Source organism: Barbatula barbatula, assembly GCF_947034865.1.
Source record: "Barbatula barbatula genome assembly, chromosome: 14".
NCBI lineage: Eukaryota > Metazoa > Chordata > Actinopteri > Cypriniformes > Nemacheilidae > Barbatula > Barbatula barbatula.
In genome coordinates this window covers 3,858,497-3,881,461 of record NC_136777.1, presented here as the reverse complement: position 1 = coordinate 3,881,461, position 22,965 = coordinate 3,858,497, and the positions used below count along the sequence as shown (strand labels likewise).

The 22,965-nt window shown below is 38.6% G+C and overlaps 1 protein-coding gene across 1 annotated transcript; it reads right to left on the bottom strand.

Moving 5' to 3' along the window:
* Positions 1-4,125: 4,125 nt before the first annotated feature.
* Positions 4,126-17,295, bottom strand: sfrp5 (secreted frizzled-related protein 5). Its single transcript, XM_079473733.1, has 3 exons — positions 16,465-17,295; positions 9,497-9,574; positions 4,126-5,902 (listed from the first exon to the last, which is right to left on the bottom strand). The coding sequence occupies exons 1-3, from the start codon at positions 16,985-16,987 to the stop codon at positions 5,574-5,576; spliced, it is 930 nt and encodes a 309-aa protein (XP_079329859.1). The 5' UTR covers positions 16,988-17,295; the 3' UTR covers positions 4,126-5,573.
* Between the last annotated feature and the right edge of the window lie 5,670 nt (positions 17,296-22,965).

Below are 22,965 nucleotides of genomic sequence, written 5' to 3'. Positions count from 1 at the left end.
ATTTTACAGAAAAAATAAACTCTCCATTTTCAGTTATGTCTCTAAATATATTATATACTGTATATATACTGTATATGTGAAACGTTATGTCCAACTTCACACAATTGACATCTTCTTTGTATTACAAACTTTGTATTCTGTACTTGGAGTGTAAACAGAAGGTCAGCAGATTAGATCATTTTATCATTATTAAGTTTATGCAGAAAATATCATGAAAGGATGCAGAAATATTAATAACTGATTAAGTTAATGTTTGCTTAATTTCCTTTCTGGTTTTCTGGTTTTCATGCATTTTATCATGTATTTAAAAAAAATTAAGTTCACCTTGGTCCATTGTTAACCATACAGTTCATATACTCAAACCTCAGGGAGAATTAAAGCAAAACATTGCACAGATGTAACCCCCCGGTGATCACTTTGGTAACTTATGTGATTTCCCCTCATCACTTTACAGTGACTGCCAATAGGGATGTAATCCAACAGCCCATCGCACATATGCTGTTTGACGGCTGTGATTGACAGATTGATTGGCAGGCCATCAGCTCCTGAGCTTCCCAGCATCTTTTCACAGGCTCTTACGCATATGAATGAGGGACCGAAGGAGGACGGAGGGTGGGCTCACATGCAGCACTGAGGGAGGTAAAGGTTAGTATTAGGGGGTGTCACAACCCTAATGACCCCAATTCTACCACCCTGATAAAAAGCTGTATTTCTTCTGCTAAATGGGCTTTGTGCTTCCACTTTCCTCATGGGAACTCACTTTGAGTGCGCGGGTGTAAGGAGTGGGTCGCAAGAGCCAGACATGGCATTCGGCCATTCCCCATGAACAATGCCAGAGAATGGCTTTATTAGGTTTCTTCAAGCCCTAGAGGAGCTTTTGGAAGGACTGAATGGTTTGAGACCACCGGGCCTCTCTCACCCTCCACCGTCTCGGCTCTATTGATTAACCTGCCTGCTCGGCTGAGAAAACGGGGGCAGCTACTGGAGTTTAGAGATTATGTCAATTAGCGGGAGAAAGTGGTCCTCCTGTAACTCTTGCATGGGCGGCCTAGGCTTGGGCTCTCAGGGCCCAGAGGTCAAAGTTTGTGACCCCGCTGCCAAAACACGATGGCTTAACCGACAACGTGACCTTTCTGACAACCTTGACCCTTTGGGGCCCCTGTGATAGGCCATCCCACAAAACCGGGACATTGTAGAAACCAAACTGTCGGGGAACTCACCAGGGAAATGGATTTATTTATCAGATTCTAGATTTTTTCCACACTGGTGTAAATCTCCCGGTGGACGTGTTTGTTCTGGGAGGTAGTAAGAGGGGACTGAGAAAGCGTGATGGGTTTTACAGATGCTTCTGTCCTAAATTATGAGCTCCTGTGCTCGTGATTAATCCTGCTCTGCTGATGAGGGTGGAACGATGCATTCGCCTTAGAGGATTTTTCATGTCAGCGGTCCTGGGATGATCCAACACCAAGGGTCTTGCTGTCTCTCGTGGAACAGAGCTCACATTAACACCTTCTGTGGGTCTCTCTCACTGCAGAGCTGTCTCACCACACATCCCATATGTCCTGGTATGCAGACAGGTTCACGAATGAGTGCAAGGTCTTAGCAAAGTTAACACAATCTTTACATTTTTTTTATTCTTCGGTCACTTTTTTTCTAAACAAAATTCTGAAATCAGTTTAGCTTCTTTCTATTATTAGAATTCTGATATCAGTACAGCTTAGAAAGGTATGTACAACTATAAACATAATATAAAGTACAGATATGATAGGTCACATAACATAGTTTATAAAGGAACAGTTAGAAAGATATCTGGAAGAATGCGTGTAACCAAAGAGTCCTTGGTCACCATTGATTATCATGGTAAGAAACATTGCTTTATAAAGGCCTTTGTTCTGTTGAATACAAAAGAAGATATTTGGAAGAATGTAGGAACGCAAACAGTTGGGCCACTTTTGACTAATTTGTCCTACTGTGGTAGTCAATGGTGGCCAAGAACTGTTTGGTTACAAGCATTCTTCCAAACATCTTTCTCTGTTTCTTTAAGTAAAGCAGAAATTACTGTGAAATTGCCAAAAATAAGCAGTTCATTGCTAATTACTTTGATGTGTGAAGAAACTTACAGCATATTTAATTTTCAAGTGATCCATCAGTAAAAGTTTCAATCTTTCAAATAGAATTATTACATGATTGCTTTGAAAGATGCTTTGCTTTGTGCAATTAACTGAACCGTCCTTGAACTTTCTAACACAGACATGTCAGCTTGGCCAGATGGTAAATGATGACATATTTTTTAGAGAAAGCCAAACAAAGCTGCGTGAAATAGTTTGATGTAGCGGTTTGGGTCTGAATCTGATCTCGATCCCATGTGCATTCTGTCAGATGAAATGTTCTGCGCAGGACACAAAGAAAACTGTTCATTGGTCCTCATTCATGAAAAGGAAGCAGAACAAATGTCTGTAGAAATCATTTGTGAAAACATTGTTGTGTGGAATAAGTTATAAAAAACAACAATTGCACAAAACATGATTTAATTCATAATTTAGATTTACTTTAGTTTCTTAAAAGAGGTCAAATGTCGGTGTGCAAAACTGAAAGCTGATATGTTTTTTTACTTATTTTACTTCTCTGGAACACAACATAAGATATTTTGAGAAATTTCTCTGTGGTCCTGTATCTATATCGATACAGATAAGTCAATTGGCGTCAATGTTGTTTCATTCTTCAAAATATTTTGTGATCTACAGAAGTATGAAAGTCGTGAAAAATATTTTTTATTTTTGTGTGAACTTATAAGCATCGACCTTATGATTTAAGGCATGCAAACCATAGCGTGATGAGCAACAGGTACAGGTGTGATGAAAGAGGGCGGTAACAGATTTATGAATTCGTGTAAATACACTGTAAGGTCCGCTTATATCTCTGCCAGCTTTAATCAAATTTCAGCACAAGCACAAAGGTGCCATTCACTCCCCCTGCCGATGGATTGGAGATCACTAGGGTGAGATAAAGACAGAGAGAGTGACGGTCGGGGGCCAGTTTTGGCTGGGCACCGCATTCCCGGTGATATTAACCTTTCAGGGAAATCAGTATGACACAGAAGCTGAGTGAGGGTCTAAATGATCTTTTGATTGCTGGTGTGCTGTTGTTTATGCCACGGGCCTTCTGGCACAAAGCTGAGCTCTGTTCATCCTGTCTCCAGCCATCAGGCCTTTTTTAATTACGGTAAGTGACCTTTGCAGAGATGATGACAGAGGAATGAGATTGAGGGGCCGGGACTGTCCGTCTGATAAGCTTTCATGCAAAGACTCTTTCTGTTCTTCACGGTTATCTCATGTTTTTGTCTCTCTGGATCTCTCCTCTCATGCCGCTCCGTCTTATTGAGCACGGCTCTATTACTTTCAAATTTGTACATGGTTTGTAAGATCTGATTCAGTTCTACAGTGCAGTTCTTTAAAATCTTCGTGGACCAAGTAAAAACCTTTGGCTTCTTATTTGATTTGAACAAAATATTATAAATAACTAAAACGTTTTTAAAGGCATTTTAAAATAAATACATTTGGCTTTTAGGATAAACTTGTTATGAAGCCTTTCTGTTGTTTGGTTTAAAGGTATAGTTCACCCAAAAATAATAATTCTGTCATCATTTCCTCACCCACCTATCATTTCAAACATGTACAGTATGACTCAATTTCTTTATACAGAACACAAAAGAAGAATTCTAAAGAATGCTGGTACCGAACAACGGCGGTACCCATTCTCTTTTGTGTCTGTACAATAGAGCTTGTTATTTGACGTCACGCCGCGTTGACTGTTGCGCCATTTTGGTAGGATGGCTGCTAGTGCGTTCACTGCAGTGTTTTGTTTCTCTTGTTTGATAAGGAAATATAACTATGGTCGGTTTTAAAAACTGAAATAGCATTACGCAGAGTCGTTCAGGAAAAGCCAGTGGTCCTTTCACTTTCGAATTCCCCATATATCAAACAAAACAAGTAACGGTACATATCAAAACAATAATAGCAGTGGAGTTTTATCCTCTCAAGATGGCGGCACCACCTCAACATGCAACAAAGGAAGTCAATGGATACTTGAACATCTCTATAGAAGTCAATGGATACTGCCGTTTTTCAGTTACCAACATTTTTCAAAACATAGTTTTATTGTGTATGGCAGAACAAAGTCATACAAGTTTGAAATGATAAGATGGTGAGGAAATGATGACTGCGTGTTATAAGTGTCATTCTTGAGTGTTCTTCCAGAAATATGAAGATGACGGAGTAGCTGCTGGTAAAACAAAAATCCATGTGATGCTGTTACAAACAACAATTAAATCAGACCTTTACAATGTTAATAGTGTCTTATTAAACAGACCTAACACTTTATTACAGTGAACTTAAACGCAACAAAAGGCTTTTTCCATACGACGTATGTATATTTAAAGCAATAGATAATCATTTTAGTAGAAAAAGAATGTTGCATGCTGTTTAGAAAGCATTAGAAGGCCCAAAAAACCTCACCAACCAAACTGCTTATATGAGTCCAGAGTCTGTCATAAGCTTGGCTGATATGACGGGCTCTCTTAGAGCACAGAAATGGCCCAGATTCGCACACAGGCTGCGGTCGACATTTTTGGGCGTTGTCCTGACCAACAGTCAAAAGCACTTTCAATCCATTTTCTCTCTTACCTCCCAAGATTCAAGCCACAACCGGAGCCATGTCACATTCTAGACTTGTGCTAATGATCACAATCGTACCTTCATCATATATAATAAAAACTTTTTATTCCTTATCTACAAGATAGAAGTGAAAACCTGTCGGCACTGTTAATGTCTTTTTTCCCATTTGTTTAAATTAATCCTGGCCATAGCAATGAAATATTTGCTTATTGACCGAACACTCTCATCTTGAAAGCTTTTGGTAACTCATTTTTTGTAGTGACTTAGCTTGCACGTTGTGTTGTGACTGAGGGAATCTAGAAAGTGTCACTAAAATATGCATCTTAAGTGCGCTGATCGCTCATAAAGAATTCCTTTTATGCATGTACAGAAATAAAATGTAGCTGTACATGTTGATGGAATTAAGGATTATTTCACCAAAAAATGTAAGCACCGTCACCCTGACGTCATTCCAAACCTACAACGTTCTTCCATGGAACACAAAAGAGAATTTCACATGACTAAACTGGTCACTATTTTGAATTGCTGTACTATAAATTTGGACCAAAACCAAGCCTCACATAAAACACAAAACCACTATAAAATAAATCATAAGTAGTCCATTTGACTCATGCACTATGCTGTATTCCAAGTCTAAAGCCATGCCATAGCTTTGCGTGAGGAACGGACCAAATAAGAACTTCGGTGCCCATTTATTAACTGCATGGGAAAGAACAACCAGTTTGAATTCTTTCACAATTCTGTGTTCATCAAAAGGGAGAAAGTCACACTAGTTTGGAATGACAAGAGCGTGCAGCCATTATTAAATGAACAAGTCCTAAGCAGTTTCCAAAAGCCACTTGTTGAGTAATAAAATGTGTGTCTGAATTAGAAACAGTCTCTGCAAAATTTCTGATAGTGTCACTGGAAGACGGTGTGATAGGTGGGACACTGATGAGACTTCATGTATTTCATGGCAAATTTGAGCTCTTTGCTCTTCTTGTCCCACTTGTGGATAGACATGAGCAGCAACTGCTGGTCCACCTTACGGCCCATGATGAGGAAGTTGCTCCCGAGGTTGTCCAGCTGTGAGCAGGGGCAGTTTGCTCCGTTCTTGATGTACAGCGTGAGCTTCTTTAAGTCCTTCTTCCTCAATACTCCCATCTTCAGAACCTTCTTCTTCTTCTGTGCTGCGATGAGCTTGCGGTCTCCTTTTTCTTTTTTCACCTCTTTAATCTTCATCTTGAGAGCTGCAGAGAACAAACAGAAAGACAAATGTTTATGTAAATAAACAGCTCATAATATATCTCATACTATTTCAAACCCGTATGCTTTTCAAGTAGAAAAATCTTCAAGCAGCTGCTAAAGTGACTATGGTTGTGAAACTTCACAAAGAACTATAGCATGTTAAAAAAATAAGGGAATGGAATGACAAGGATGAGTAAACAATGACAACATTTCATGTCATTTTGCGGGTAAACTATATTGTTAAATACACCATGGAATGGCTTTTTTTCAAGAAGGACTGGGTTCTAAGTGTTGTCATTTAACTTCATCTTTTGGAAAAAATGGGAAAGTCTCTCTTGGGGCTCTTGGTCACACTCTGGATCTTCCATTTATTTCTGCTGTCTCAAGCAACAAGACATTTCACAACAAGCACACAGGAAGAACCAAGGCTATCCAGAGCGCTGGAATAATTCACACCTCCCCTGAGGAGCATCATTTAAACGTGGACAGCACTAATTGTGCTCGCTTGGGAGAGAATGGAGAGTAGAACGGAAAGTTTCGAAGACAGATGTGAAAAATGAACACCCCTTCAGTGGCCCAAACACATCGCTACCTGGCCCCTAACAGGGCAAAAAACTCCAAAACCATTCCTTACTGTAAAATCATTCAAAATGTTGCACAGCCCAATGGCCTAAAAACTTGGAATTCTTGAAGTAATATTTCACGTAAGAAGCAAAAGCTCTGTTCAAACGAGACAATTTACATTTTCCACATTCAGTACATTAACGAATTTGGCAGACGCTTTTAAGCAAAGTGAGTTACGCTAAATTATACTATACATTTGTATCCGATTATGTGCAATCCCCTGGGATCGAAACCACGACCTTGGCGTTGATAGCCCCACGCTTTAAAATCGCTGAGATGCAGGTAAAGCTACAAAAAAAAGTTAAATCTATTGTATCGTATGAGGAAATTTAAAAGTAAAATAATCTTTAGATGACATACACTTTAGAAAATGTTAGCTAAAACAATAAATTAATTTAAAATAATTATTGCTGGATTGGTCATTTTAACCAATGGTTGGGTTTGTCAATACTTTACCCAAACAGGTAAATATACATTTTATTTAATTTAAACAGAATTCTATGCATCAGTCAATCACATATAATATCTGCAGTTATTATTTAAGATAAACTTGAATCTCAAACAAGATAAAAAACAATGCACTGATAAATTTTTTGCTTTCCTTGTACAAATAAATAACATCTTGCATAACAATGTGATTAATCCTCTGACTTTTTGGCTGGACCTTCTTTCCTCAAATACCATTGTAATGTGAGCAAACAAAATCTCAAATTTGTGATCCAATGTTGAAAGAATCTATGGTCTCTTAGCGAGTATGAAACTAAACATGAATGTGTCAAAATGTACCTGTAATTGATGCCATGGAACAGAAGTCGGGCTCTGGGCTCACTAAGTGCACATCCATCAATGACTTAGTTTGTATCAAAGCATCTGGAGTATTTAAAATGACCAGTGTGCGCCCGGGCTCCCTGTCTACTATTATGAACAAACATTCAAGTAGAAAGATAAAAACAGACTGGAAGTGCAGGAATGACTGTGTTTCATGCCATACAGTTTTAGCTCAACTGCATGGTGGCGTTTGGCAATGTTATGAATATGGTTACAAAGGTAATAGTTTGTCATAAAACAAAAATGCATTATGCATTATGAACGTATGTTCACCAGTCAATGAAAGTAACCTTTTTTGCAAAAGACGCACTGGTCATACAAACAGGTAGCTCCACTCCGAACTCACGCCACTGGTTGAGTCACTGTTGCTATTTCAGGTCGTTCAAACAAACAGAAATTTTAAAAGTCCAGAGCCACAATGTTTACATACAACTGGCTTACCTAAAATTGTCTCTATGTATTAAATAGGTACAGGAAAAAGTATTTTAGCCTTGTGAAAATTACATCACCTTTAACTCACAGCTGAGTAAAATATTTTTCTGTCAGAATGTTAAACCACAAAACTAAGCACAAAGCTCGCATGCCCAGCTGCATGCGGACTTTTAATTCAGGCGGTTGCTTGTGACCCTTAATGCTTGTGGGCGGCGAGCACGCCTGGGCAATATCGTGGTGACAAGCTAAAACCGCTTTTTAAACAAGAGCTGCTTTAAATGGCTGGCAGCAGGTCTGACATCAAATGAAGGCAGGCGAGGAGGAAAGCTGTCAACCTGAGCATTTGCAGTCGTCAGTAATTCTGAATCCCACCCAGAGCCCAACCATGGATGGAGATTTGGGGATTTTTATCAACAAAAACTGATAGCGTTTTTAGATTCGTGGAGGATGCAATGGACTAATGTGATCTGGCATACTTCAACGAGACTGTATGACTTCTTTTAAATGCTGTTTCTTTATTATTTGATGAATTACTGCTGCCACGATCGCATAAATATGTAGACAAACATTGCATATATAAACATTAGTAATAGCCTACTATGTTTTATACTAGACAAAAATGTAACATATGACTGGAATGCACCACACGCAGCATTTCCTAAATCCTTGTTTGAGCAAAACATTCTCACTTAAACCAAAAACGATAACATAATCATTTAAAAATGCTTACACTAACCATATGAGCCATTTTAAATCTCAAAGCCAAACAGAAAAACAATGAATTTCCTCTACAGTATATCAAATATAAAAATCAGCAATATGCAGGAGCCAGTGAACACATCGACAGAGAGTTTTCTCAGCGGCGGTCTGCACGCACAAATCATTTGATAAGTGTGCGGGCTGTCCGGTATGTGTTGATATACTGATTGCTGTTACATTGTAGAAACTGGCAACCCCAACCGCAAGAATTAAAACACTCTCTCCAAGTGAGACGAAAAGTGCACTATCAGACCTATAATACACAGTACAGCATTAGTTTACAAATAACACGTCAAATGATATAACACCAGAGGAAGAGACATCCTGTCATTTTCTACGTCTGCAATATGTGGAAGTATTAGTGCTTAAACGTTTTTATTTAAACATTACACTTCGTACTCTCTTTGTGATTTCTACACTTACACTTCTGTCACTGTTTTTACCGCAGGAGATGGAAAACACAATACTACTAACAATATTTGTTGGAGCATTTGTCATAGTTATTAGGGTAAATACAAGCAAATCCAAAAGAAATAACTTATGTAGTTTTTCTTTAAACTTCTTTTATTTAATGCCAGAGACTCATTCCAAAGATTCACCTTTTGACACATTAATGAACGTCTAGTCAGAATGAGTAACTTGAAACAAACCATAAAAAATACAAAACACCTTCCAGCACCGTTAAACATCAGTTGCTCAAACTTGTGTATTTACGCGATGCTTATAAAGATGCTATTTTGCTACATGTTTGTGGTTTTCTATATCTGTTTAGATGCAAATGTTGTAATGAAAAACGGTTAGTAATAGACATAAAAACGGACCACTTTCCACACAAGCAGATCACAACCATCTCAATGTTTTTCATTCCTATTAAAGTATGTCATTAAAACTAAAGTCAAGTTTTAAAATTCAATAAAGGTTTTACTGTGTGTGTTGTGAGTGCTAAGACTTACCAAAGTCACTGGCACAGTAATGCTCCATTATGGTGTCTGCCTTTAACTCGTTGTCACAGGGTGGACAGACTTTTGAAACTAGAGGAGAAGAAAGAGAAGAGAATAATTTAGTTTAAGATTTTTCATAATATGTGAATGGGAACATTGAGTTGTGTGTGGACAATAGAACAACTTGACTTCTTTCATCCCCTTACTTAAATCCTCTCATTTTAGTTTTGTTCAAGTAAAACTAATTTGTTTTTGTGTAAAATTACTGTACAGTACTTGTCTACATAAGTTTTATAAACAATCATTTTGAAAACGGAGTTACCCAACCTTTTTACAAAAGGCTACATCCCAAACAACAAAAATCCTTCTGTATACAATATATTAATATAGCATTTTTTTGTACAACCTTGACGTAGGCTATTTTAAAACCAATTTAGTATTAGCACCAAATTTAACTTTGTACAAATGAAAGCCCTTTATTTCACAAACTGCAAGACTTATTTATTATTAATAATGGTGTACGTGAAGAGACTAACGCAACATGTTTTTTAATGTTGGAACAAAATCGTTTTAGTGGACGCGATTTGAGACAAGAAGGTGAGCGGGTGTTTTCGGATCCGTTCTACGGAAGCCGGCGCATCACCCTCGCGAAGTGGCTCGCGTTTCTTACGTTGTGAACGTGAACGGCGTTGGGCAGATCTCTTCATGGAGGAGTCGCGTGTCAAAAATAGACAAGTTTGGTGCACGTGTGGCAGAGAGAATGTAAGCATTTTTAGATATTTTAAATGCTCAACGCACGTTCACGCTTAACCGCAAAATACGTAATTTGACTAATTTGACAGAACTAGTCATTTATTTTACTATTTATTTTACAATAGTTACAATAATAAAAGGATCGGATCATCACTAGGGCTGTCACGATTATGAGATTTGGCTGACGATTAATTGTCTAATAAATCGTTGCGATTATGACGATGTATTGTCTGTTTTAGAGTTTTGACATTTAATTCTCATGCGTTTTTGATTCGGCTTTGAAACGACCATATTGTTCTGAATATAAGACCATGTTTTATTAATACAGCCGCTAAATAAGTGTAAAACGCGTTTGATCAGGAGTTAATTGAAGCTACAATTAAAATGCTATCAGTCATAGAAAAGCCTCTAGTCTGGTTTTTTTCTCACTTGCAAAACTACAATAAAATTTTACTTGGCTGGTTTTTCACATTGAGATTGGCTTAAATAATATAAAATCTACAGGTTTTTTAAGGTATAGGCTATATAGTTTAAAGTTTTTTTTAAGTGATTATTGGTACAGTTTACCAGTTTGACCATACTTTAGTTAGAATACACATAAATATGCAAAACGCAGGCACTGCAGCTCCCCCTTGTGTCTTCTATAGAGATGTGCAATAATTGCGATGATCTGAAACCATGGCGATGAGGTCAAACAATCGCGATGAGCACTCATGACATTAAATTACCGCACCAAATAGTCTCGCGGTACTTTGACGTCATACTATGATCAGTTTGCATAGCGCTTTAGTCAAAAACTGCCAATGTTTTGCCTTTGAGACACACAGATAATCTGCTGGTTTCGGCTTTTCAGAACCATCGTCAATGTTAAGTTTCGAGTGAGCTTGCTCATTCTAGAAGATTTAATAGGCGTTTTGGTTTAGTGCCGAGGGAAGAACACGGTTCTGTGCTGGACTCATGTGGGGCAGCAGGCCAGAGCTAATGGAGCTTAATCCACTGTGTTTAAAGTCACGAGAGGGAGAATTTTTGGCAGCTCTAGATTTATTTCCTCACGGAGGAAGTTATGAGGCTTTCAGTGGTTCATCAATGTTAAAACACATACAAACTCTGTTTCTAGTTATTCTCCCATCTTCAAGCGTCCCTAAAGGTTTGCAGGGTTTATGTCCAGCGCTCAAGGTCTGTGTTGTGCCCAGAAATGGGCTGCATATCACACAACAGAATGCTGCCTAATAAAGACGTACTGTGTGTATCTGGCTCTTCCGAAAAAGTGTCTGTGGATGTTATTTAAAAAGCTCATCGCAAAGGTAGGATTTTAATAGGTCACTGTGAAATTGTCTTACTCTGCAGTTTGACAGTGGATATGTTCGCTGGTAGATGCAAACAGCTTTATATTCATTTCTCACAACTGATATATATTTGCAGATCTTGTGGGCCAAGATTCAGTTTTATTGTGCCACCAACTGGGGATTACTGACATACAGTAGGCTGCTGTAAACAAAAAACAGCTTGAATCAGATGAAATCATTTGCTGGTCTAAAGGATTGTGTTAGAGAGGATTTGGGTAAAAAAACTGAAAACCAGCTTGGTTTTTGGGTGGATTTCCTCCATCTTTATAGCAGGGGAGAAAAATTACACTTGACTATACACAGGGAGATTTTTGAAGGAATATTAAAGTCTCAACTGTCATTTATGTATGAGTGATCGTTTTTTAATATTTGCTTAAGGTTTCCAGAGAATCCATTTGTTTTGGTGATTTTCACAATAGCATCAGGGGTTATATTCCAGTTGTAGAAGCTTCTGGGCTTCCATCACATCATTGACCCACTGAGCAGGGTGATCAGAAAGAATGCAGGATGTGGCTTGAGAAGATTTGGAAAAGTAATTCTTTCATACAGCGAAAAGTACAGTAAGCTCTATTCGATCCCTGTGGGGCGGTTCTGATGGAACAAACCGTGACCAATTTGGCTGGAAGTGAGCTTGAAGTTCTCCACCGAAATCAACCGCACAATGATGTGTGTTATATCTGATCTTGATGGCGGCGAATATGATTTTGTCATTTACTCCGCGCAGATCCAGTGGCCCTCCTTTGAGCTAACAAACCAAAAGCATCTGGTAACAAGAACTTACATGGCTCTTCTCCAAACTCCCCCTTCCAGGTTAAAAACCCAGGATCAGAGTTTATCACCCCAGCCTGGAGCAGGGCCATAGCAGCAGATAATGAGACGAGGGGTCAGAGTTCACCAGGCTTCAGTGCACAGGTCGTGGGGAGTTGAACCCCTCTGTAGGTTTTAACCGTCAGTTGGTCTCTTAGCAGGAATTGCCATACGTTAAACAGTCAGTGGATGGGAGACACGACGGTGTGCGTAGTGTTTGCACACGGCGAGCGTGTTTTGGAGAGTCATCGCTTCTTACAATCTCGCGAACTGTAGCGAGCTGCTACGTGAAAGTTAAACATTATATTTGCACTGTAGAGCGATTTATTGTGTTTTGCAAGGTGGTTTGTTGGCAGGATGCCTAGAAGAAACCGAGCCAAAGCATTTATCAGGGGACTGAGCATGGAGAATTCTGCGAACTGAGCTTCGAAAAGAAATTCAGATTGAATGATACCAGACCAATGAATGTTCCTTAAATTTCTTCTGATTGGTTCAAATATGTATAAAGCTTGTCGCAGACTCTTCTGAAAGCACTTTATGACCTATCGGAACTGAAATGTCTTGCACTACTTAGTTTAGCATAAATGTAGAAAAATGTAAGGAAGGTACAGTATATTTAAAATTTTTCATATTAAATTGACTTGTAATATGGCACCAACTTGACCGTGTTTCATAATAGTATAAAAGTCATTTTATAGATAAGTCAGGTGGAAATAGCTCCTTGTAAATGGGTGAGTAAGCTTAACAAAATATAGTTTATAAAATGAGCTGTCGGGTAGAAAATTGACAGGAAATGTCAGTATAAAGTCATTTAAATTTAGTAAAGAAACCTGTGATTTAATTTTTCGAAAAGAAAGAGTTTTAGAGAGGTGAAAGTTACAGATTATACAATAAAAATTTCGGACTGTCAACCGATTAATCGCGATTAATTGTACTAAATGTTTGATCTTACGTCATATTTGTACTGTGCATATTAACTTTGTATTTATAAAAACATACATGCATATATTTAAGAAAAATATAAAATATGAAAATTAATAAATGTATATATACAAGTATAATTGATTAACTAAGAATTAACTATAGGATCGTTTAAATTATCGGTCAATAAAAACAAATACATGTAAATATTTCCTTTAATAACGTATACATGTACAGTATATGTGTATGTGTTTATAAATACAAAATGAATATGCACAGTAGACTTCTTTTGGATGGGATTAGACATTTGACAGCCCTAGTTTAAACATGACCTTTTCTTTGATTTCCTCTGGTTGTTTCATGTCATGCAGCAGTTTCTGGTCGCATAGTACCTGGTTAGAATATGATGTACCTGTACTTTTTATAGTGTTTTTGGAAGTGGCCACATGTATAGCTCTTTGAAATAAGTGTCTTGGATGGAGAAAGAGAACATCGCAAGTAATAAAAGACCTTTTCAATAGGTGTGTCATCGTGGATGGGTGTAGATGACTGGGATTAAACTAAAAGTCCTCTTTTAAGATGAATGCTCTTAAACTTATACCTCTGAGACCTCCTGTACCTGACAGATTTCCGTGTCAGTGACTTTCTGTATCAGAGTTTATAGGCAAAATGTTCTGTTTAAGCTGTGCACAGGACATCATTTTATGGCCCATTTGGACCCCTGAAGTTATGAGCAGCAACACCTTGCACATAAACATTAATCAGGATGAAAAACCGCCGTGATTTATGTGTGTTTAAATGTGCAGCGAGCGGAGTCAGAGACAGGTTTACATGTCTCCCCGAGTCGCCCCTCGGGGCAGCCGAGCCTCTACAGTCACTGAAATCCTGCAAACAATGGACTACACATTCATTCACATTCAAGCCAGTAGGTTTGTTTTACATAGTATGTTGTGTTTAGCCGAATTAATTCTGATTATAATATATACCTGGCTTGTTAAAATCTTTTTCTTTTCATAATGTAAAGCTGAAGTGAAACGTTTTTGCACTATGTCGCCAAACTAAATTGCAGAAATAATTATTGTTTAAAGACAGGTTACAGTACGTCCCCCTAAATTATATTGGTCAGCTGGAGAGAAAGACCCGCCCCAGACTCATACCATTGGTTGAGGCAGTGTTGCTTAAACAAAGCACTGTTTTAACAACACCACAGAGGTGCATTTTTCAAACATTTTGGGTAAATCAACCAACACGTTTCCAACGTACACTTGTCTTTGCATATTAAACGGACATAGAAGAAAGTATGTTTGTTCAGTGCAGTGTTAAACTCAGTTTTAACAACATAGAATTGAGACATAACTTGTCTATTATGAGTGTTTCCTTGGCAATGTGTGAGTCAGTGGGTCCTTTTTTTCGATTGTCTGTTGGTATCCTACAGTATTTGAAGAATGAAATGGTTTGTTTAAAGAGGTTTTGCTGTTACGCTCTTAAAAATGTGATTTAGTGAAATATATCATTTACTGTCATGTCTCTTTCCAGAAACATCTTGTGAAACACGTCTGTGGGTCTGGCTGGCTCTGGCCCGTCCCCACATTTCCCCTCAAACCACATGGGAAAAAACAGCTCTTCATGTTCCTGGGCCGATGCCTGTGTGTGTCGGAGCGGTGGGTCGGAGTGACTGGCCGCGTCAAGCGAGGGTTTGTGCTGTCATGTTATCTCTAGGGTCCTGTTTCACGTCGACGTGCGCCTCACCAAAACACAAATCGCTGTGAACGTTTGGCTGTGACTGACTTTGCCGTCCAGCTGTGGAAAGCAAATTTTGCTAGTTTCCATCCCCTCAGCATCATGTCATTTCAGAACAGCTATGGTTGTAATAGATCACCTCGTAGATCTCACTCTTGGCGTTAAAATTTTGCGGCAGTCTTAAGGCATTTATTATTTTTGAAGAAGCCAAGCTACTTAACTTATGAAAACAGTGTTGTGGAGTAAAATTTTTGAAAAGCACAACTTTTTTTCTGAGAACATTGTAATACATCAAATCATAGCAGTGAAAAGTGTCTTTGTGCTACATTTTCGCACATACATGGATACACAAACATCCATTCTACCAGTTGTAAATCATAAACATAGATCTTTTTTGTTACATTCAACTTGCAAATATATTTTTTTTATGATTTGGTAATGCACAGCTGTGAATAATGTGAATCCAATATTTTTTCAGGATTGTTTTGTTGGGACGCTTTGTGCATTTAAGTCATAAAACCACCTGTTGCTTTAATAGAAAGCATCAAAGCACTATAAATTATATAGGATTTTCTAATAGGAATTATATAGTAACCTTTATAGAAATATAGAAAATCATTTGAAGTACTTTTCTTTAGGCTTTTTTGGTTCCACAATACACATTCTGTTTTAACCTGTTCGCTCTATTTAACGCCGTCCTCAAACTTCCCTTGAGCACTTACTGCCCTCTTCCTCTCTTCTCCCGTGCTTCACTTCTTCCGTCTATCACAATAGCCCTTCTAATCTCAATGAGACAAAGTAATCTACAACGTTTCAGACTAATTAGTGATCCAAAGAGTTTGGCTGCCCGGCTAATTGGAAATCTAAATGCAGGGCTAAACAAAGACAGAGGAATAGCGCAGCGGGGACCGTCCTCTCAACATTCCACATCAGATGTTTGCTTTAGATAGTGAAAGTTTTTTGTATGTCTAAGAGCGTTCCTTCTTTTTACTTTCTCAAGACACTCGAGCTAAGTGAAAACTTAGAAAATAGTATAATATATAATTTTTATACTTATTAAAAAATTTTGAGTTTTTTTTAACTTTGTACAGTGTTTTCAACATAAAGCCAGTACCAATAATTATAGCTGATTGGTAAGAAACGATGTTTAAGTAAAAACATAAAGAAATGTTTTTATACCTTGGATATTTTAGTTTTATGAAATTGTTAAGTGCTTTCTTGAGGTTTGTCAACATGTTGACACATTGTCTTTGCCATTTAGATACGTTTATGCAATGTATGTAAGCTGTTAAAAGTATTTTTGGTGAATGCTCAATGCAGTTATTTCAAAAACAAAATAAAAAAATCTGTTGCACTTATTAACATAAAAATAAGATTTTTCAGAATAATGCTGAGCGTTTTTGGAGGTCTTACCTGGAGTTTGAGTGACGTGACCCCCGGCGAACTGCATGGGAATGCACAGATCGTTGTCGATGGGAAACTTATCGCACTGCAGCATCTCTGGCCAGGGAAAGCCGTAGGTCTCCATGACCGGTGCGCAGCTGTCCCGCACGGCCTCGCACAGAGAGCGACACGGGTAGATTGGCCGGTCCAGGCACACCGGGGCAAACAGCGAGCAGAGGAACACCTGCGTATCTGCGTGGCACCGTTTCGCCAGGAGGGGCACCCAGCTGCCAGCCTGCTGCTTGACCTCGGGCATGGTTTCGTGGTCCAACAGGTTTGGAAGTCTCATTTTCTTGTAGCCCACATCATAGCAGAGCCGCAGTTCAGCTGGAATATCCACACACTGCGGCTGCTTGGCATAAAAACGGCCATTGTGGAAATTGTCTGACTGCCAGCTGTAATAGTCGTATTCCTCCGCTGAAGCCGCTGAGGTGAGCAGAACCAGCGCCAGGGTCAACGCCTGGGTCAAAGACACCTGCCTTTTGTGTGCCATTTTAATAAAGTTCTAGTGCGGTTTAGTAGAGTGACAGGGATGCGTATTCAAGTTTACTCCTTTGCTTTTGCTATGGAAAAAGAAAAAAAAAATCACAAGAGCTGATTATTCTGGCTTTCCCCCGTCCTGCACTAGTGCGGTCCTGTCAGTTCTGCCCTTCGGTAGATACTCCTAGCAGGGATATAAACAGCAAAGAGTGGCAAGTCTCAATGCTGAGCTCTATACTTGCTTGACTCAAGTGCACCTAGTGCATAAAAGCCAGTGGACTTAGGGCCCTTTGAGCAGACAACCCCTGAACAAGCATGTACACCCACCCACCTCCCACTGCCTTCCCATGTCCAGAACAAGCCCCGCCCCCTCCCAACCACATCCAATTACCACAGAGTGGGCGGTGCCAGGAGCCCACCCCCCTTGCAGACACTTCTACAGGCAGCCCACGCGCTGTCCAGCAGCACAATGCGTGCGTGGAGCGCGCTGGTCTCATTCAATTTCTCTTTAGCTCGGTTGCTTACACACACAAGCTTCACATCATCTTCTCCAGCCTTTCACATTGTGCTCCGTTAGGAAATAAACAGAAGGCAGAAAAAAGACTTCACGGCAGTGTATCTACAGGTGGTCAGGACGTTTCGGCCGTGCTGTTTGAGTTATGCTAATGCTGCCTCTGGATGTGAATAGAAAGCGTCTTTCTTTTTGTCTCTTTTTCTCATTCGCTGTCACACTGTGGGGCCTAGAGCTCAACCCACAGCCACCCAGCAGCAGGGGGCCGTACTGCCATATTACAGCCGGCCAAATGCAGAGGAACGTTACTGACAGATCTCTTTATATGTTAACAGGTAGAAGATTGAATTCGTTTAGTGTGTCTGCTTTAACTTTTGCTGTGGTACAGTATGACAACATGTTTATTTTCGCCTAAATGAAATCAGAATGTATCTGTGTTGGATATCTGAAGAAAGGATTTGCACGTTTGATATGTTATGGAAAATGTTTTCTGACAAAAACCTGGGTTTGAATGCCTTTAGACAATGGTTCATGGGGTGAATTGTAGCTTATTTAGAAAAAGAAAAGTTTATTCTAATTTAAAAGTCTATGTATTTTTATTGCTGTCAAACGATAAATCGTGATTAATCGCATCCAGAATCAAAGTTTGTGTTTACATAATATGTCTGCGTACTGTGCATATTATAAAAACACATACATTATTCCTATATATGTTTATACATACAATATTAATATGCACAGTACACAGACATATATTCTTTAAAAACAAACTTTTATTTCTTGACGCGATTAAACATTTGACAGCCCGAGAATTTGAAGTATTACATTGTTAACCTGATGAAAACATGCCATTGATGTGGATATAGTTTTCCAATGGCAAGTTAAAGTTTTTCGCCGTGTTTTGCGTAATTGTATAAATTTGTAGGATGCACGGATTTCCGCCTGTGTAGCGCACGCAACATTAGTCACTTATGAGATTCTATTGTACTTGGCTACTTCTCAGAAAGCATCCTAAGTAGACAGTAAAACAACTTATTAGGTGTTGAAGGGTGCAGAAACATTGAACAGTGGTTGCAGTAAATAAAGTATACTAACCGCATGCGGCCAGCATACTCTTTGAATGTTTACTTGGAATTTTACGTTGGTAGAGAGACAGACAGATTAAAAATGTCACACCACGGAACAGGCTGTTTTTCTTTTTTACGTGACAGCGAATGCTGACGTTTGTACAAAGTTCTGTGAGCCTTCATTCACTAACTTGACTTCATACAGCTTGGTCTCAAATACGTACCTCCATTGTTGATTCTTTAGAACGTTCATAAAACTATGTGAATGATTTTTAAGCCTGATCTCTGTGGGACTAAACTATTGTAACTCTTTAAGAAATGGAAACTCACTCCCAGATTGTGTCAAACGTTGAAAGACGCAGAATTTTACGCCCTTTTGAAATCAATAATCACAGTAATGGTGATAAATGAGACAACAGTGATGATGAGGTATGCTATCAGGTCAAATATTCTGATTTGAGTCCAGATATGTGGCTGTTTAGGCAGTCACCAAAGAAGAATGTATACAATAAGGACATGAAAAGAATTGAATTATAGTTGATTTAGATAGAGCTGTACGTATGTTAAGATCACTTTCAGAACACTTAAATGCATTATAAATACAAGTAGTTTACTGAGGGTATGTGTTCCTATTGAATAAGTAAACTCTCAGTACCTCTATAAGTTCACTTGTAGTAAAGTTCCAGTACAAATAAAAAACAGTTGTTAACTAGTTGTGTACTCAGTTTACTACTGTTACACTTACTTTAAAGCATACTTTTAGAAACTAAAAAATGTAGTCACAAGTAATATTGAAATAGTACACTTACAAGTATAGGTTATAGATATTAGTGTACTTACCTCATAACATATGCTATATTTTAAAAGGGATGGAGAAAATGTGGTACATATGCATTATCTGCTAGAAAAGCTTTCTTTTTTCTTTTTGGATTAACTCACATTCGGATACTTTTATTTAAAAAAAATAAGAACAAAATACAGTTATTGTGTTTATTTTCTCTCTCATTATCTCTCTTGAAGTTAAAACTCATCTCATGGTCTTCATTTAAACTCAATTCACAAATAAATAGTGATAGGAGCAGTTGAATATTGCTGTTTACTTCAGTCAGAAGCGAGCAGTGGAAAATATGCCTGTGAGAAGGTTCTCATTAGACGGCAGTGCTTTTCATAAAAGAGAATCTCCGGCTGGAGTCCTCTTCTGCGTGCCGTGTTAATTGGCTATTCAACACTACACTTCAACTTTTTCCAGCTTTGTGATTGGCTTGCTCTTCAGAGATTAAGTTCAAGCACCGCTGGAGTTGCACTTTCAGCCAACCGCTTAAAAGAGAGGATTTGAAGGGACTATTAAAAGGGCTGCTTTTAGGGTGCTGTAGAGGTGGCTCGCTGCCCAGATATGCTCAGTAAATTCTTGATAAGCCGGGCAAGGGAACCCTGCTGAAGAATGAAGAAAACGTTCAGGTCGAATGAGGGCACAGGGTGTTTATTTTCTCTAAATGTTGTTCGCAAAGCAAAATGTTAACCCGATGCAGTGTAGAAATGTGTACAAATTTGTTTAGTTGGGGAAATATAATATCCATGGGGATTATCTGTTTCTGTGTGGTGTAGATGGGAGTATAAATTATGTGGTTTTGACATAAATGAGCTGGGCAAAGGATCTGGCGAAACCAGTTAAATTAGAATGTCAGTCATATCTTTTCTGTTAATATGAGATGTAACGTACAGAGCTCACTGTACCAGGAGTCAGGCGCCGAACTGTCCTAACAAGAGGTTATCTCTTGGTTTGCTTTCAAACTAATGTAATCTTTTCAACCTCTGCTATTTTTCATAATTCTAAAACACTTCAAATCGGACCACAGTGCAGAAGCATTGGACCCAAGTGTATTAAAGGCTAGTGTTTTCTGTGGCCATTTTCAATTAATAAATGTTTAGAATTGTGAAAAAAATAGTACAGGTCAAAGTACAGATTCAAACCAGCGGAAATGGTGTCAGGTTGTGTAAATTGTAAATACATTTACAACAATGGTAGTCAAAAGTTCCCCAGAACGGTTTGTTTTCCTTTTTTTTAAATGTCTTCTTTTGTGTTAAAAATAACAAATGAATACAGATTTGAAACAACTTGAGGGCGAGAAAAATAACAGAATTTTCTTTTTGGGTGAAGTGTTCCTTTAAAGCAGAGGTAACATGCTTTTTCATTCATTCTGACTTCTTTAAACTGTTAAACGTGGATTCTCAAGCTTAACATGGTCAACTTGTCAAAAAAAAAGAGTTGAATGAATGAAGTAGTATTTCTGTGCTCGATCCATTACGCCAGGGTTCATACAGGTTTTTCGAACATGGATTCCCATTTTGTATAACAAGGGTTCTTAGTCCCTTATTGGACAATTCTGACGGAAAAACACACCCAGGTGTCATCCAGCGTGCGAGAGAGCACGCGCGAACATATAAGAGACCACGCCCACACGTCAACCAGCCAGCTTGAGAAAGAGCATGCCCATCAATGCCGCTTCACTCCGCTAACGGAAGTTTAGCTGTGTTTGTTTGCTGGATTTGCAGATCTTTTGAAACTGATAGATGGCTCGGTCCCGCCCCTAAAAGATGCCGGACATAAACAGTGCACGCAGTAAGTCAAACTAAGTCATGTGTCTGTGTTTTGTTGGCAATCGCTTTATATGTGCATAATGTAAACAACACAAACTTATAGTGAATCAATGCAATGATGTAGTGTGTGCTCGTGCTGTAGTTCTGCACGCCTCCAGCAGCTCGTCTTTTTTCTGGAAATAATCGTATCTATAGCTGTATCTGTCTTTTATAAATTTGATCAAACTAAATACTCTTTGAAGAAACAATGTATTTAATACTGCTGTTTAGGGATTAATATGAGATTGGCAGAATCGCATTTGTTTTCTCATCTTCAAGCACAAGTTTCCATTTGCTCGCTATTTAATCTCATTTGCCTTGGATAAATAATTTCGATATTACAGAGATCTCTGGAGGGTCTCTAAGAGGGTTCATTAAAATTCATTGACTGTTTGAGAAGAGGCCAAACCAACATATGTGAATATGTATTGTAAGTAGTATTAAGATAAAGCTGTGATCTACCCTACAATTTGAATAAATCTTCAGGAAGTGCCAAAGACCGTTTTCGCATGGTCTGCTGATATAACAGTTTAACCTGAATATACTATTTCTCTGCAAACACATGTAATTATATCTTGTGGAATATTTGTTGTAAACTCGCATCGTTTCTGAAATGTGATGAAATTGAAGCCGGAGAAATACAATGTCTTACCGCATATTTGACTCATGATAAACCCAAAATAAGTACTTTGCTGGCAAATGAGACAGAGGAATATCGTTCAAGTTCCATAAAACCACTCGGGCACAAGGCTGTGAAACGCTTTATTTATTATCTCTGGAAATGCACGTTCCCTTTTTTTAGTGTATTAAGCTCACTGCTTGGCACGGCTCAAGAGACGCCACACTTGCGGGGCAGCCGTGGAGTCAGGCATGCTCGTGGGAAACGCACTTCAGTTTGGATTGTGCTTTCCTCAATCACAGGGCCGGCCTTTAAGAGACCCTTGAAAAGATTGTGGTCATGGAGCGGAATTCAAAGGGACAGATCAGAGAATGAAGGACCCTCAAAGGAAGGAACTAGTGCTTAGCGCAGGACAGTCTGGGGGTCTGGGGGTTTGCACATGCAAGCGATGATGTGAAACGTCTACTGATGTATCAAAGCAGCTATTAAAACCCCTAAAAAAAAATTTTCAATATCAAAATTACTTTCACTACTGTAGTTTCAGTTACCCCAGTATTGGATATAGATGTAACAATGGATCTCCTTGTATTCAACATGAGAACTTTTTGTCTAATCGAATGTCTTTAAATTACAGATGGTCGTTGTAGTTTAAGATTAGCTGAGGAAATACACACGCTCCTACAGATCAATTCATCAGTTCCTAACTAAAGTAATCGTGATGGCGTTTTAATAGAAAACTAACTAGCAAAATAAATAGCAATTTGTGTCTGGCAAAATCTCAGATATCTGAGCACCTGGCACGCGTGTGGATTGATCTATGCCAAACCGAGAGTAATCATGAAGTTCTCAAACTTCCTCATGCATAGCAAGTGTCAGAAGTGTTGAAACAAAACGGGCATTCAGACAATTCCAGATTCTCTCGCTGGTAAAGCGTTTCTGTAGAATGTGGCTTTAAAGACTTCCACTCAGATTCCCTGCAGAGGATTTTCTTAAAAATCCTTTGTGTCCTACAAGGACGAAGACTGCTCGGCTGACATAAAAGCTTTAAGGCTTATTTAGCATCTAAAGCGGACGACCTATACAATTGATAAAAAACTAAGTTTTAAAAGATTGTATTGTTGTTTTTATTCCTCACTTTTTCTTGCAGGTTTCCTATG